This window comes from Aplysia californica, unplaced genomic scaffold (assembly GCF_000002075.1).
Source record: "Aplysia californica isolate F4 #8 unplaced genomic scaffold, AplCal3.0 scaffold00093, whole genome shotgun sequence".
Classification (NCBI taxonomy): domain Eukaryota; kingdom Metazoa; phylum Mollusca; class Gastropoda; order Aplysiida; family Aplysiidae; genus Aplysia; species Aplysia californica.
The window spans coordinates 89,808-107,963 of record NW_004797363.1 but is presented as its reverse complement, the minus strand read 5'-3'; the positions used below and the strand labels follow the sequence as shown (position 1 = coordinate 107,963).

At 39.5% G+C, this 18,156-nt stretch overlaps 2 protein-coding genes across 5 annotated transcripts in view; one reads left to right on the top strand and one right to left on the bottom strand.

Moving 5' to 3' along the window:
* LOC101856726 (protein O-linked-mannose beta-1,2-N-acetylglucosaminyltransferase 1) overlaps positions 1–13,101 on the bottom strand; it is a gene marked incomplete in the record, with an annotated part of 63,885 nt that extends 50,784 nt beyond the window's left edge. Inside the window, 1 exon segment of the mRNA XM_013080616.2 lies at positions 12,946–13,101.
* Positions 13,102–13,189: 88 nt separating this feature from the next.
* LOC101856503 (nucleoprotein TPR) overlaps positions 13,190–18,156 on the top strand; it is an 80,582-nt gene continuing 75,615 nt past the window's right edge. For 3 of the 4 annotated variants that reach the window (XM_035968870.1, XM_035968869.1, XM_035968871.1), the window contains exons 1-4: positions 13,190–13,387; positions 16,061–16,165; positions 16,701–16,774; positions 17,681–17,777. In XM_035968870.1, coding sequence (XP_035824763.1) covers positions 13,234–13,387; positions 16,061–16,165; positions 16,701–16,774; positions 17,681–17,777 — 430 coding nt within the window. In that variant the 5' untranslated portion in view covers positions 13,190–13,233. The remainder of the gene's footprint in view (positions 13,388–16,060; positions 16,166–16,700; positions 16,775–17,680; positions 17,778–18,156) is intronic. The other variant, XM_035968868.1, reaches the window with a different exon arrangement.

Below are 18,156 nucleotides of genomic sequence, written 5' to 3'. Positions count from 1 at the left end.
AAGCTATGCGATAAGTCTGTTGTTTTTTGTAAGGTATGAAATATGCTATTATTGAAATGTACCAGTTTCGCATGGTTGCCAATTGTTCTACATTCTCACCCTCTCTCTCTCTCTCTCTCTCTCTCTCTCTCTCTCTCTCTCTCTCTCTCTCTCTCTCTCTCTCTCTCTCTCTCTCTCTGTCTCTCTCTCCAACATCTCATCAGTGAGTTTGAGGTTTATCTCCATAGAAAAGAAAAACAAAAACAAAACTCGGAAAAACTCGTATAAGTACTGGAGGTACAGTTCGCCTGGGCCACTAATGAGATGATGTTGTTTTATTTCCCTAATTAACGCAGTGGCCCAGCTTCAAGGAACCTCAATCCAGTCGTTTTATTTGTGGAATCAAGAGACACAGAACACGGAGAAGCGGGTGCAAAGCTTTAGTGTAGATTTGGTGAGAGTTTTACGGCACTTGAAACACTGAATGGGCTATATATACGAGCTCAGGATTAGAAATGTTACTTGTCGGGTGACATACAAAGAAAAGAAGGAAGAGGGGAAAAGGATTGATTAGAAAGAATGAGCAAACTTCACCAGAGCACCAACCAACCACCCGCGAGTGCAAAACTATGTACGTCACTACGAATGATTAAAAGAAAGTAACTACAGTAGCGCTGCCCGGACTTACTGTTTTGTGCGAGCTTTTATTTTCCGCGATTCTCCCATTAAGTAGAACTTAATTTGATATAACAACATGTCGCCAATCCTGATCAATTAAAAGAACGTTGCTCGAGACAAAGAAAAACCTAGTTCCGCGAAGTTTCTGCTTGACTTGATAAATCAATTCACATTATATATATACAGCACCGGACGAAACCATTAACGATGTATTTACTGAGGCTTCAGCTTAACTCCACGCGAGCAAACCTATTCTGCACTCTATGTTGCAGTGCACGTTAACCGGTTGCGTTTCTCGTTAATTTTACGCGGAAAGAGCCATTCACAGCGGCCATTCAAATCCTCAAAGGATTCAAACGTGCATCATGTGGGGCGAAGAAAACCTTTGTGAGGGAAAAAAGAAGAAAAAAAAGGGGGGGGGGGGTGTTTAAAATTCCATTAGCACAGTTTGAACTCGCAATTATCTTTAGTTTTTTAGGACAGCCATCTTCGAGGGTGGCTCGAAAGTGTATTAGTAAACGTACGCCACCACTGGTGAATGTTTTACTGATTGTACGGTATGGTGTGGTGTGGTGTGGCATGATATAATATGTACATTTAACACCGCTATAAACACATAGTTATTTAATAGTGGAACATCCGAGTTAAGCATCCATCTTCCATAGGTCTGAGCTAGGTTGGAGGGGGTCTTGAAAAACGACCCAGTTGAAAAAAAAACAACACAAAACAAACAAAAAACAAATAAACAAACAAAAAATCGCCCTTTTAAAGTATCCTCGAATCATATCACCTGCTCCGGTCTTAAGACAGAGAGAATGTCGTCTTTGAACAGCTGCTCACTGGCCAAACACACGATCACATCGGGTTGGGTCAGGTAATGGCGCTGGCTAGTGCTAGCTTGCTATAAGCTCTTTCTTTCAATTGTTTTGTCCAGCTCGTTATTTTTTTTTTATTATTTTTTTTTTTTTTGGGGGGGGGTACGGTCAGAAAGGGAGTGGGTGGTGGAAACAAAGGACGGACAAAGGGAGGGGGGGGGAGAGATTATAAAACACTAAGATGAAATTATATAATATATTTATGGAACCGAACAACACTGATGGAACACTTAGTTCACCGACAAGACATTGGGCAGTGGTGAAGAGATCCCAGACAGGACAGAAAAATCCTGACCTTACCCAGACATGAGCCCAATCATCCGCATGTGTACCAAGCTTGGTATCAAGCAATAAAAAAAATAAAATCTAAACTAAAATAAACTACAGCCCAGAAAGTCGGCTAGTCTACGTTGACTTTTCTGTCGATCTATGGTCTAGATACGTACGTGAACATGGCATGGTTGTAAAAAGGGGACGGTGCTTGCTTGTTTGAATCAACTTAAAGTTCAAGTGAGAGTTTTCGGTGCACCAGTTTTCGTCCCACATCTTAGCTCACTACCCATTTTCCCCACACTTTCTTCAGCCACGATTTCATCCGTTTTCGTCCCACATTTGCAATATAATACAACCGATTACCATTCGATACCAATAAGCGACCCTCTCTCTCTCTCTCTCTCTCTCTCTCTCTCTCTCTCTCTCTCTCTCTCTCTCTCTCTCTCTCTCTCTCTATCTCTATCTGTGAGTAATGTGCGGGTGAGGTGATATTCTGAGAAGTGGGCAGACATCTATATCCGCTGTTTGCTGAAAATGTCTCCCTATCATCTCATGAGTCGGTGGCAGACTGAATGTAAATATTGTGCAAAAGTCTTATCCTGGATTTATAACATATTTTAAACAAAAGTTTCGTTAAACTGATGTGTACTGAAACTGTTTCATTCTAAAACTTTTATCACGAATTTCTATCCTGCAAAAAATCCTACTTTCACCCCCCCTGTTGATGTGATTATGAGAACGAATTTTCTCCGCGCATCGTAAAACCACTTCGGAGTCGGAGTGGCATTTGCAGCACTCTATAGATATAGTAATCAAATCGATATATGGGACGGAAACGGGTGGGACGAAAACGGGTACGACGCAATTCAAAAATGAAAACTGTGGGTAAAAAAACAGGCTCTCACTGACAGCACTTGCACCACAATAAGGTTATGTACGTGCCGGAGATTAGAGGTGTTTAAGAGAGTTAAAAACACAAAAAAGAAGAGAGATGGGGACAGCAGATGCTTGAGTGGAAAGAAAGAGCAAACAGCAAATCACACCAGAGCACCCGCCAACCACCCACTGTTTCAGTAAAGAGAACCACATCGACACACCGATGATTATTTTTAGCGAATGGACATAGCCGGATGTACAGACAGAAGCAAGAAGAGGAAAGGAACAGAAGAAAGGCCATCATGTGCACCTTTCAACCAACCCACAGAATTCTAAACTAAGTGTAGAATTCTGTGAACCAACCACAAAACGTAGGAGTAACGACTCTTCTTTCAAACGTGGGTGTTCTACGACCCGCCCATCCACAGCATTTATGAGGCGGACTCACAGAATTCTACACTTAGTGTAGAATTCTGTGGGCGGACTTCGACCCTGCCTGGCCAACGCAGGCTGAGAGATACAACGTCCTAGCAGAAAGACTGACAGATACTCGATAAAAATTCTCCCCTCCCGAGAATCGAACTCCGGTCTTCTACGTCTACCAGCGAAGCGCACTTGCTATATCACTACACCACCAAAGCCGGTGTAAGGATCCTGAACAGGACGACTACGTCGACAGACCATTATGCATATCCACATGAATTATGTAGTCTGGACGATTGTAAACGTTTTACTTTTACTTTACGGTCGACACAGCTTGCATATTGTATAGGCCTACAGGATTTTTAAAAATCTCCGCGCGCGAATTGAATTGGGGTATTTTCGCGATTTTGAAAGAATCGCAAAACCAAGTTGTTCGCGAATCGTTAGAACAGGCTCTGCCTCATTAAAACACGTCACGCAACGTCGCGAATTCCAAACGTACGTGAAAATCGAAATGGGAAAAAATGGAAGTCAGAAACAAAGGTGTACAGGAGAGGTGCTTATTCTCTGCCTGTCAGAGCCTGAGTGGAACTGTGGGTTGCGTGGGTTACTACCTAGGTTACTACCATCCGCAAAACATACTCGTGACGACTCTTTTTTTCTTTTTCAAACATAGGTGTTTTCCGTCGATTGTAATTACCGTATACAGGATTTTTTTTTTCCTGCACGCGACTTGAATTCGCGATTTTAACAGAAATCTGCGATAGATCGACCAAGTTGTTCGTGAAACGCCAAGGACAACATCCTTAGTCTAATTATGAGCACCTATGCGCACTCATATGACTTTATCATCAGAAAGCTGTTAAAATGTCCTTAGCTAAGAAAGGTGGAATCTTTCAGGAGAGAGAAAAAAAACTGTCTCAATTCTTTTACAAATTGTGCCTACATTAAGAATCGTTTCTTGCCCTTTTCCCCTCAACATATAATTTTGAATTTCAACCAAATATTTCACGAGCAAACCCAACCGATAACACAGATTAAGAAACTGCAATACCTTTTTTTTCTCAAAATTTTGGGCTTAGTATATTTTGAACAGCCGGCCGACGTCTTACAGTTTCAAGCTCCGTAAAACTCTTTCCAAACTGAACCTTAGCACCTACATTCTAATGCAAATATTTCAACTTCCTCCTCGACGCCCAGCTACTATATTTATTATTATATACCTTGGCCAAAAAGCGAGCGACACAACGAAACCATTGCCAGCATTCTCTCTCAACAAGAAGTATTTATTGTAGAAATACAAAGGGACTCACTCCCACTCCGCACTTTTCCCCTTCCCCATGATTGTCAGGTTTACCTGAATTTATTCTTTTTCTTTTGTTCTTTTACTTTTTTTTTTTTGGTAGCATCTTCCCTCAAAGTATGAAATAGACAACGTACAGATTCGCTGCATTCGTGATTAACTCTAGCAGCGATCGATTTACTGATCAACCACTGATTGTAAAACACGTAACATTTGTCGATGGCAAAGAGTCGATGCCGCAGCATAAAATTCTCTCTCTCTCTCTCTCTCTCTCTCTCTCTCTCTCTCTCTCTCTCTCTCTCCCTCCCTCCTCCCCTCCTTCGATCCCTCCTCTCCCTCTCTCTTTCTCTCACAACACGAAACAAAAGGGGATATATATTTTTTTCATAATTTAACTAGGAGAATAAGTCAAAGTAATTAGTGGGACCACAACCTCACTTGCTAGCTGAGTACTGCCAACAACCCGCCAAGCGACATGTATTAGGAATCGCGATTTGTGGACCATAGGTGACGCTATCGATTCAGACTACCATATACGCATTACTGCCTATCGACTTTGATGTGGCGTTCATTGAGTTTAAAATGCGCTCATGCAGGTCCTGTCCCCTCCAATCATGCCCCCCATCTCTCTCTCTCTCTCTCTCTCTCTCTCTCTCTCTCTCTCTCTCTCTCTCTCACACACACACACACACACACACACACACACACACACACACACACACCCTCTCTCCTGCCCCTCTCCTCTCTCTCTCTCTCTCTCTCTCACACACACACACACACACACACACACACACACACACACACACACACACACACACACACACACACACACAGCCCCACTCCCCTCTTCCTCTTTATTTTGCTCTCTTTGCTTTCTACCCCTCCTCCCGTTAACAACAAAGAACCGACTCCTGCCACTCAGGTTGAATTACAATTAAACTTAAAGGCCGTGGAACAATATCTCAGCACAAGAGTCTGGAAACACGCTGAGACAAAAGCAAGACGGAAATAGACACAAAATGGGCAAACAAAGCACCAGTAAACCATCACTTCTAAAAAAGAAAATGGCACAGAAAGAGAATCACAAAAACACCCGTTATTTAAAAGATGAAACCATCACTGCACGAATACGGTTTCACATAAAAACGTCACAAGATAATGTGTCCATGTGCTGCTGTCTCCCTACCCTCGGAAAGATCTAAATATTCTTTTGTTTTGTTTGATCAATACAATTCAATTTCAATATGAATCGTCGTGGGGAAGAAGAATAACAGTGGTATTAGCAAAACGCGTATTGATTAACATAAGTGGTTTTTCTTAATTAAAAAAAACAACAAAAAACAAAAGATCAATAAGAGACCATTTGTGCAATTGTACTGATGGTGATTATTATCATTAATATCATGCTGACTCTCTATAAACAAAATAAGTGTATTATATTAGGAAGGAAGAGGAAACCTGTACACAGAGCAGTAGGCCTAAAGAACAGACCAACCTTATTAGAAAAAACAATTGTGACAACCAGAAATTCAACATAAATATGAAAAAAAAATACAAACCCTACAGAAACAAAGCAACAAAATCATGAAGTTATTTAATTGCAGTTTGCGTCGATGCAGTCACGACAACGACCACATATGGCCAGGAAGCAGAGTATGACAAATAGTATATTAACCTTCATAAAAGAAGAAGGGACAGACCAAACCACAATACTCACTAATTACAGTTACATCGGTGTTTACATATAATGTGATTTCAAAATGGAGTGCCTGAGACAACTATTATAGTAAAGGGTTTTACGGCACTCGCAACTGCATAAGGTCGTATGAGCGCCAAGAGGTGGGCGTCAACAGAGAAGTCTTTACAGGGAATCAGACTTATTCTGCTCACCTCTCTAGCTTCAACAGCACAAGGTCTGCTTCGACTATCAAGGCACCCTGGAAATACCAGGTCACAAGAGAGTGAAAAACATACAAAAGAAGTAGAGGAAAATGACAATAGTAAGGATTAGGAAAGAAAAAGCAGCAGTTCCCTGTTGTAGATCAGGCACAGTTATGAGCATGACATGAATCAGCTCATTTACAATTCTACTGTGCTTGAACGAGAAATGTCCTCCCTTTGGGAATGACCTAAAGACACTACAGTCAGTGGCATTACCCCGGGGGGGATGAGACAACTGAATGGTGGTACAACTAGTAAACAAGAGAATTACTGCTATCAACTATTTTGTATACTGCAGATGTTTTATGCCTCCATAAAATCAATGTAGATAACTTAGGAGGCAGGCTGCTTCAACCCTGCCAGTCAGGATCAATCCAGACTGAGAAGGACATAATGTCCCTGCAGACAGACAGAGATACTCGACAAAATTCTCCCCATGCACGAATCAAATTCATATCTTCTGCATGAGATGACAAAGAAACCTAACCATCGCACCACTGATGCTAGTCAGACATCTTTGGAGGCACACACTGTACAGTCACTCACTTGAATTTTGTTATATGTACTAAAGAGAAAACGATTATTTCAAATGTGGAGCATTTGGTCAAGTGGCTAGAGAAAGAGAGAAGAAGGAAAGAACGAAAAGAATACAAACTAAAGAGAACATTGCACAGCCACATCTCAGCATTGAATGTCATATGTCATTCCCCGGTTGATGAGTCAGGTGTTTATTTAGTGACCTCCTGCTCATTTTGTGAGTGTGCTTCTGAGTTGGGGGGGGGGGGTTGTTTCTTTATTGACTAAACCATTAGAAAGCAATCTGCAGCCACCACCCCTTCCCTCCTTCCCAAAGGAAATTCAGGCAGGCACATTGAAAAAACCCAGCACATCCTAGAATGGACAGTGGAACACGTCAATGTTCCAAGGAAGACAGAAAACAAAGACAGACAGAGAAAATTAGTAGCAACATCTTCTGGAGGGGCTCCAGTGGCAGAACAGGGTGCTATTTTAGTGATCTCAGGCTCACAATGATGTCAAGCATGTGTTCGTGACACAACATTTAGATGGGTGGTCAGTGGGTGAGTCCTTGAGCAAGACACGATGACCCTCTAGTTAAAACATAAGGCGCTTCCTAGTGGCCACCAGCACGGTGTGTGGATCAGCTGTGCTTGTAATATGTGTATTATTTATGAATGTATGTGTTAATTTATGTAACAAATGTACATACTATTGTAAAACAAATTTTTCACGTGGATCAATACAGTGGAGTTTAAAATTAAATTTGATTTTAATTCAATTCTCCAGTATCTCCATGGCAAATGTGATGAGACCATGGGACAATTGACAACAGTCTTTTTTCCATTATCTCATAGAACCTACTTCTACTATACATTACACAATGTGATTTACTTATTGGGTCAACACAAGAGATGCTATAACCACATAGAAAAATATCAAAAGGAAAATAAATCACTGTAAACCTACTCAAATATCCAAACAGTGTTTTATGTCACAGTTTGATGATCTGGGTTCTCACTCATTTCATCAGAGGAAGGTTAGAAGGAGAGGTAAAAAAAAGTATAAAAGATACAAAACAGTTAAAATTTTGATTAAATCATCTCTCTCTTACATCAAATTAATTAAAAATTTTGGCACGACTGTGTCACCTCTGATCCTGGCTCCTGAAAGTCTTTCTTCCGAGTCAGAATACATCCATTTGAGAATTCCTGAGATAGTCTAGATCTATGCTCCATTTCAAAACAAACCTACTTTATCATGATAAGAGTAACTAGTCAGGAAAGAGACACTCCTCTCTACAAACTTCCTCTGAATAGACACAACAGTAAGCAATGAAAGGAAGTACACAAAACAGATGATGTGCTAAACGAATCATTACTCGGCCTATAGGCCACTAAATGATATAAAGAACATGTTAACATACCTGTTCCAATTAAAAGCACATTCACACTGAAGCACAATGTGACATAATCATAAATGAAGCAATTTAATTGTTTTTTCTACTGGAACTTTTTATTTGATTGTGCTCCACAACAATGACCTCCTGACAAATTTTAATCTTCAGTTTTGCTACAGTGACAGAAAACCAAACCTTTATTGAGACTGGTAATCTGACAGAAAAGAAGAAAAGTCTTTTTATAACAGCGACTTAAAATTTTCAGTGATCAATATTTTACCTTTGTCTCTATTTATGACCATAACACTATAGCCAGAATACCAGTTTAATAGGATGGTAACAAAAAAATTATACGATTAGTATATTGAATACAGAAGTTCACTTTGTAATAATCATTAGACAAAAACGATTTAAGCATACAGCTGGAATATAAAGAATTTTTTAAAGGACAGCTTAGCTTAAAACCAAAAACAAACTGATCTTTGTCCAGACACACTGTCAATTTACAATCTCATTTTTTCAAGTCTTAAAATTCCCTGTTTTTATTTAAAGTCATTTTGAGCTGGTTAAATTTTTTGAAAATATAAACTTATAATTTCTATGACAATGTGTAAACAATACACATACCAACAAGAGGTTTTCTTTTCAAGACAAAAAAACATGCAAAGTTCCAATGCTGAAACACTTCCAACCCACATCAATCCATGGTGACGCCACCTTATAAGCCAAGCTTAATAGAGAGCAGCCTAAAAAAAGTAAAATTACTTCTTGAAAAATCTTGAACAGCTTTCCCTTTTCCTTCTCAGTCATGGCAATAATCTATGATCACTAAAATGAAAGACCATTCTTAATTGGACAATACAATGAAAGCCAATATAACAGAATGTGTGTAACGAGGCAGTGGAATCAGGCTCTCGTCAAATTTTTGACATATATATATATATATGTGTGTGTATATATATATATATATATATATATGGAGTTAGCCTATCAACTTAAAGCTTGTTCATTTGTCTTGCTTCTGATGGATAAATATCCATTTGTCTTAAAAATACAAGTCGAGATACTGGCGATTGAAGGAGGTAGGGGTCGCCTGGTTTCAGAGGTAAAATTAAAATTAGTGAAAAAAAGGCAGCCAAAGTTTTGTTATTTCCTTATCTTGAGAGTACGTGGAAACTGAAAATTTACATTTTTTGCATTTTTCATCAATGTTTTTCAGTAAAATCCACTCAGAAATGTGATCTTTACTGAACATGAAAGGTGTTGGGCTAAAAAACAAAAATTCAATAAAAATTTCCAAACCTGTGGGAAAATGCCAGTTTCTTCACTTTTATTATTTTGACGAGCGCCTGATTTCACCACGCTGCCTCACATATGCGTCCACTCGTTGATTATAAATTATAATTTTTACTACACACAAAAATGTACGGTAAAGTGATATAATATCACATAGTGGGCAACTTATATGCTTCTAAAATGCAGTATATATAGGTGTCCTAACTACTGTAGCTGTACAACACATCACTGACAGCTAGCAGACTACACGACCAACCAGACTTATGGTAGAACTAAGTCAGGGGAACAAAAAGAGAAAGTGATCGCTCTATGCTATCTCAACCCTACTCAGTGGTGGTGGGTGGACCAAGACTTGGGTGGGGCTTAGGTTTCTTCCACTTCTTTACCACCAAAAAGCAAGCAATAGGAACAAAACTGTGATGATTTTTTCTATACTCCCGACATTCAAACCAGAAGAGTCACATTTGTTTTCCGTCTCTTAGTTCTTAGTTAAATTTAAGCTCTTCTGGGTGGTGGGGACGAAGCCGTTTCACCTCCAAAGTTCTCTAATCAGTTTTTATCTGAAGAAAAAGATGCCTCGAAAGTGGTTTGATATAATTAATAACTGTTAAATCTCAGCGGCACAAACACACAGTACTCCAAACATATACCGTCTATGAGGTGGATTGCGTCATGTTGTTGCGGAAAATAGAACACGCCTTACAAACGCCCAATGGGCACTAGGTATCATGTCACTGGGGAAAAGTGTGTCGTAAACTTTCACCCCATTGTCGGGGCTGGGAGAGCGTGAGCCCTCTGTGCAGTGTTATTTTTTAAAAGTCTTCTACCTTTTTTACAAGAAGAGTTTCATTAAAGACGGGCGTGGGAACCGGCTTATTCTTTCTGAGCCCTAACGACATTTGATTGGCTGTTAGGTTACTATAGTTGTAAGCGGTGACAACAATGATTGGATAAACGGGCTAGCCGCCAAGTTGATCACTGTGAGTTCATTGCGTGCGGTCATAACTGTTTCAACTGCTTATTTCGTTATTTAAGAAATTTTCATTGACTAAGGGATAGAGTTAGGGTGGGGAGGGGGTGGGGGTGAGGGGCTCAAGCCCGTAAGCCCTTCACTACCCACCGCCACTGACCCTACTGATCCTTGGGCAAAAACAGCACTTCTAAAACAACAGAAAAAAGCAACAACAACAAAAATACGTTTGAACCTAGACTATTTCAGATCACATTATGTAAGCCTAAACGGAAAAAAACATTAGATTCTCCCCGGGAAGGAAATGATAACGCTGTGACTATCATAACTTTCCCAACAAAACCATGATCACTACACTATGGTCGCTATGGTAGCTAATCGGGGCTAGGGCTAAGGATGACTATACTTCACAATTGAGGCAGGAATATACAGCAAACAAGTAGACTAATTTGCAGTGGAATCAGGCTCTCGTCAATTTTTTGACATAGGACTATGGAGTTATAGAGGTATTATCTTTAAAGTTAGTTCATTTGTCTTGCTTCTAATGAAAAAAAATCCATTTGTTTTGAATACAAGTCGAGACACTGGCGATTGAAGAAGGTGGGGATCGCCTGGTTTCAGAGGCAAAATCAAAATTAGTGAAAAAATGGCGGCCAAAGTTTAGCTATTTCTTTTTATCTTGAGAGTACGTGGAAACTGAAAATTTACATTTTTTGTATTTTGAATCCACGCTTTTCAGTAAAATCCACTCAGAAATGTGTTCTTTAATGGGCATGAAAGGTGATGAGCCAAAAAACTCTATAAAAATTCCCAAACCTGCGGAAAAATGCCAGTTGGGCAAAAACAGCACTTCTAAAACAACAGAAATAAGGAAAAAAAACAATCATTCCCAATGTGTTTGAACCTAGACTATTTCAGATCACATATATTATGAAAGCCTAAACGGAAGAAAATATTAGATTCTCCCACCTGGAAGGAAATGATAACCCTGTGACTATCCTAACTTTGCCAACAAACCCATGATCACTACTCTACGGTCGTTATGGTAGACATGCGACTACACACAGGATGTAAACCGGGCTACGATTAGCTGCACCTGTGACCCATGAATACATTAAGTAGGCTTACGGTACTCTGGGAATTCCCGGTTTCGGTCTCGCTCCTTTGACCATCTCCTCACAGCGGGTTGGAGCGCTCATGGAAGAAGAAAAAGAAGAAGGAGAATTGAGGAAGAGAAGATGAAGAAGAAGAAGAAGAAGAAGAAGAAGAAGAAGAAGAAGAAGAAGAAGAAGAAGAAGAAGAAGAAGAAGAAGAAGAAGATGAAGAAGAAGAAGAGGAAGCAGGAGGAGGAGGATGAGGAGCAGGAGGGGGAGGAGGAGGAGGAGGGGGAGGAGAAGGAGGAGAACAAGAAGAAGATGAAGAAATAGAAAAGAAGAAGAAGAAGAATCTAGTAGTAATTATACATGTTACAAATTACAGACTTTTTCATCTGTTACCCTACCTTGGGAAAGAGGGGGAGAAAGAGAGAGAAGGAAGGGGAGAGAGAGAGAGAGAGAGAGAGAGAGAGAGAGAGAGAGAGAGAGAGAGAGAGAGAGAGAGAGAGAGAGAGAGAGAGAGAGAGAGAGAGAGAGAGAGAGGGGGGGGGGCAGAAAGCATGTTCAGAGGGAGGGTGGTGACAGTGACAGGAGGGTGTCGTCGAGAGCGCCAAGAGTAGCCTACCGTAGGCCTACTTAAAATGTATTCAAGGGTCAAAGGTTCGGCTAATCAGCTAATCATAGCCCGATTTACGCCCTGGGTGTAGTCGCATGTCTATGGTAGCGAATCAGGGCTAGGGCTAAGGATGACTCTTTAGTCTATACTTATGCCATAACTTATGGAGACAGGAATGTACAGCAAGCAAGTAGATCTAATCTAGGCCAACTTTGTAACCTACTCCATGAGCTAGGAAATGAATTGTCAGTCTCATCAGTTTGACACAAAAGTTCTATCGATAAAGTAGGCCTATAATAAGAATGAATGGGTTTCGAGATCTAGATATAGATCTAGATCTAGATCTAGAAATAGTGTTTCATTTTCCCCACCTACATCTAGATCTTATAATCTAGATATCTAGATCTAGATTCTAGATCTACAATCTAGATCTAGAGAAACTAGAGTCTAGACCACTTTTTTATAAAAGAAAAATATATATAGATCTATATCTAGATCTAGAATCTAGATCTAATAGAAAAAATCATTGTCAACACAAACAGGATATTCATGATGGCCCAACACACAGTTGATTTGTCACGCTCACAACCAATCTAACTGGAAACTTTCGGAAACTTCACAGAAAAGTAGCAGTCAACATCAGAACAACGTCAACACAGAGAATCCACATCTCAGAGGTGTGTGATAAAGCTTTAAGATAACTTACCACACACGAGCACTACTCTGTTGCTGATAACTGCTGCTGCCAATACGTGGATCAATTATTGAAAAGTTATCAGTGCACAGCTGTAGCTTACGGGGGAAGTCTTAACGATGAGGGTGTGCCTGTTGTGACAGTGAACCCATTTTCTTCAATGGTTTCAAAGGCTTTTCAGTAAATTCAAACAGGAAGAATCTTCAATACTCTGACGCTTGATTCAGGTAGCAGTAAACGGAAATTTATTGCTTCGACTTTACTGCTGAGTTGAGTTTATGGCTGCTCATTACTTTCACAATGGCGGGGATAGAACTTTCAAAATCCCTGGATGATTCAGAAATAGAAAGAATACCCGGAGAGATCAAGGAGAAAATAGATTCTCTACTTCTAAGCAAAACTGAAGAACTGAATGCTGTCAAATCTAAGTATGAGAGGCTGCGTGTTAATTCAGGTAATTCTAAGTCAGCATTTTCGACATCATCTCGAGTTCTCATGCCGCCAGCCGGCCATTGTCATTGTTGATAGTATAGTTTTTCGATTGTTGTTGATGTTGAAATAGTACACATCTTCTAGAGTCTAGTCTTTATCTAGACTAGATCTAGATCTATGTTTATATTCGTAATATTTGGTAGGGTATACGTTTTGGTACACTTGGTAAATTTTTACTTTCACTCCCGCACACAGATGTACTGCTTCGGGGGTCAAACTGCAGTACTGTTTGCTGCATTTTGGCTGCAAATCACACAAAGTAGCCACCAAAACTGTCGCAGATCAATTCTTTTCAAGAAAATTTCAAATCTAAAATCTAGATTAGATCTAGATATCTAGATCTAGATTCTAGATCTATCTAGATTCTCTAGATCTAGATTCTAAATGTAAAGTATCAAATTATGGTTTAAAATCGGTGCTTTTTCGGTAGTTCCCACCCCCTCTTTATTTGAGCCAAGATCTAGATCTATACATTTGATGCGCGGCGAGCTAAGATATCAAACCTAACAACTGCAAAACGTCAAATTATGGTGAATTCAGGGGGCCCTGAAACCCCCCACCTTATTCCTATTAGCCTTAGGGCCTTAGCCTTTACTTTAGGTCAGCCTCCTACTCTTGGGTCTAAAACCCGCGAATAACAATTGCGCCTTAAAATCTAACCCCCCAGATTTTTTTTGGGCTGGCTCTATTTCTCTGAACGTTCGAGAAAATAAACTTGAACTCTATTTCTCCGAACGGTTTCCGTTCTCAAGATATTGTTAATAATAAGCGAATAGAGTGGCGGGGGGGGGGGGTGGCGGGACTTTTTTTACATGAAGGATTTGAGTTTTTCCTGGGTGGCTAAGTGCAAAATAGGTTACTTGTTAAAGTCAAGCAGTCTTGTTTTCTCGCAGTACCTTTAGAAGGTATTTTCAAACGAAGTGTATACAGACCCGGTAACCGGGAACAAAGTCACGAAGTATACAGACCCGGTAGGGGAACTCTTTTATGATTTCGGGAAGTTTCAGCCCCCAGACCCGGTAGAAATCTAGTGTGTGTGTGTGTGTGTGTGTGAGAGAGAAAGAGAGGAGGGGGGGGGGTGCTAGCAAAATGTATATGACATGCCCCAGTTGGCAGGAGGGAACGACAGAAAGATAGAGTGGGAAATAGGTGGGAACAAAGAAGGACAGAGACAAACAAAGAAAAAGAGAAGGCGAGCGATACACAGAGGAGAGAGAGAGAGAGGGGGGGGGGCTGCTCGATTGAAATTATGACATTGTAACTTGTTCTTTTCTTCAAATTGTGATTCCTCCACCTCCAAAACGGAGGAATAACGATCGTTCATCGAAAAGACATCCGCAATCTTCATTTAGATCTAGGCTAGCCGCGAAACTAGATCAAAGATTTAAATCTGTCTGCCTAGATCTAGATCTAGACCATAGATCTAGAAGAACCTAGGTCTACCCTGAGCAAAGAGGGCGCTGAAACTCTCAGAAATCACAAGAGTTCCCTTACCGGGTCTGTATACTTTATGACTTTGTTCCCGGTTACCGGGTCTGTATACACTCCCATTTTCAAATGAAGTATAGTCCGGGAACGTTGCCCCAAACACAACTGAAGTATCTGAACATTCAGACATTTAAAAATCTCTAATTCTAGAAATTGAATGCGATGCAAAAAATGCTTCCTCCCAGTCCTCGCAGAATGAAAGGATGACGCCTAAATCTCGCAAATAAACAAAAAATCTCAGGATCAGAAACCGTTCTGAGAAATAAAGTTCAACTTTATTTTCCTGAGCGTTCGGAGAAATAGTCACTTTGGTTTTTTTTTACCCCAGTTCAGTTTTTTGTCTTCTTGTCAAATTTAACATGTTACAACCCCTTCTTTTGGCTTTATAACTTTAAAAGGTAAGAATGTTTTTGTCCTCATCAGAACACATGAAAGCAATACTTTTTAAGGTTTTATAGACATACATGAGAGAGAGGTAGGCCTACATTATGAGGAATTAAATTTCACTTTCACTATCATCTCGCTCAGATTCTAGATCTAAATTTAGATCGAGCACTTTTCTTGCCGTGTTTATTTTTTATCTGCTTCACTTGAACATTGACTTTTTATCGTCACAAATGATTCACTTTTAAGAATATTTGATGTTTTTTGTTATAAAACTATATAAGGCTAGATTCTAAGCTTAATTTCGATGTACTAGAATCTAGATCTCTAGAGACTGATAACAACAAAAACCAACTGGATGGGAAACAGCAAATCAAAATTGCATTGTAATTTTTCATGCTTTGGACCATTGGGAGGGGGGGGGGTGAAATTTCTCCTCATAATTTGAATTTTGTAAATTCGGCTTCAACTTTTCTTGAGAAATTGATTTGCAACATTTTTAATGGCCATATGTGATCTGAAGCATAAATTATTGCCCCCCCCCCACAGAAATAGGGCATCTGTTTGCGGGAGTGGACTCAAGAGTATAGAAATGAAAAAAGTAAAGAAACATTTTAGTTCCTTGCAAATCACACCAGCTGTTGTTTACAAGTATACAAGACATTTGGCATGATTTGGTTGAGAATGTCAGAAGGGATCAATTTTGTTAATATCTATATTATTCATCAATGAAGCAATTCACAACCTTATTTTTTTTTCACAGAGCAACAGTACTTCGACATTGAGAAACAGCTGATTACAACAACTGGGAAATTAGAGACAGAAACTGCTCAAAAGACCACCCTTCAAGAAAAGTTTGCTGAACTTGGTATGTTTAAGAATAATTTTTTAGTGCCTCACAGTGTCTTTTGATAGAAATGTTGTTAAACCCTCTCCTCCGTGGGTCAGGTTTACCATAAATTTTATGTTCCCCGATAAAGTGTATTTCAGCACCTTGCCTTCCGTCTGGTCCCACATCAGTCAAGTCCTTGTTCAGCGTACGCACACTAAGTACCATCTCTGTGTGATGTCGGGTCCCCTATTCCTGCAGCTCAAGTGTGTGTTTGTCAGTCTGCTTGATCAAGAATTTGTGTGTATTTGTGGCCTACTTCTGGAAACGGCTGAGTTGGTTCAAAACCGAGGCGTACGTCTCCTTCGAAACAGGTCAAGTTAGTAGCTCTAGATGTTCGATCAATGAAATTAGAACAAATTGACCCACTTTAACATGGGGAGCTCGAAAGGATCATCAGGAAACAAGACTTTCATTTTTCAATACAAAATATTTCAAATGTGCTTGATTTTATATAAAATGATATTACCTAATAAAAATAAGCTTATCTTTGTGTTTGTCTCAACTACTGCAGAGACCAAGCATGCAGAATCAACAAAGAAACTTCAGGAACTTCAAGAGAGCAGAGAAGTTTTCCAAACTTCAGAGGTTTGTTCAAGCTGTACTTTTACAAATTGTTCAGAAAGTAGTGTCAATTTCTGTGACTGTTTCTGAAAGTTCGTATCTTTGTCGTTAGTTTACACAAGACTGTTTATTTGACGTGCTGGGGTATTGATGCGATGCTTTAAAAAAGCGTATAAAACTCTTTTGGGTATTCTGCTTAGTGGTATTATTTGATGGCTATCTTTGATGATTGTTTTGGGATTGTTTGTAATATTTCTCCTCTTTTTTCAGTTCTTTATTAGGTCATGGGGATAGTTGACTGAAAGTTTGTTATTTTTACGCACATGGACTATTTTGAAAATAGTGTCCCTTTCAGTTCAGGCTGCCATGTGCTATGTTCAGAAGTTTGCTTGATTATCAATTTACTGATTTGAGTTTCCTGGGTTTTTATATTTGGAAATCTGTTAAATATTGCTTAGAATGTTTTTTTGTTTTTTCTTTCAACTTCCAATGTCTTTTGTGTATGCAGTTGCTGAACAGGAAGTTTAATTTATTTTTATGATGTGAACCATTTCATATGTGTATTACAGTATGAGAAAATTGTAATTAATCTTTCTGCTACCTCTCAATTGTATCACACTTGAAGACAGTGGTCTACAGTCAAGCATACACATTGTGAAAACAGCAGGGCATTGAAATTTTTTCATTAGTTATGTATCATTTTCGCTATATACATGTTTTAAACACAAAGGATAGGCACCCAAAGAAAAATTAGGGACCAGAAAATATATTCGCTGTGTGTGTGTTTCGCTATATGCATGTTCGCTATGTGCATGCCCGACATACTGGTTCCTCTGTTGGCCTTTCCAGCTTTTGCTTTAGTTTTAATAGGGTTAACCATTTATCATGTCTTAGGGCTCCGTGTAATTGACAAAATTGTTCTGTTTTCAGTTTGAATACAAAAGTGCCATTCAGCTTCTGGAGAATGAGAAAAGAGACTTGAACATTATATCCACAAAGAGGAACAAGGAAATTGATCGACTCAATGGTATGTATATTTTGGCACACAGGTACTTAGAGGCTAATCCCATAAGTCGGTTGGAGAAATCTTTATTAGACTTTTCGGACATTGTTGCAGGTCTGCTTTTAATAGTTTGAGTTTATTGAATGCAGAAAACTGTGTATGAAGGGTTTGGAGGGGGTGTTACATTGTCCAGTGCCCATCATCTTGAGCCATCACGTGGATAGAGTCAATATTTTTGGTTTTGAAGGGTTAGCAGCTATGTTTTTGAGAAACGTATAGTTTTATAGATGTTATTTTTATGCGCGTTCAAACGTTGTTTTTTTTTGGGGGGGGGTTGAGCTTTTCTTCTTTCGTATGACTTGGTCTGACCTTTTTTGACAAGTTTCTGTCATCAGATGGCCTG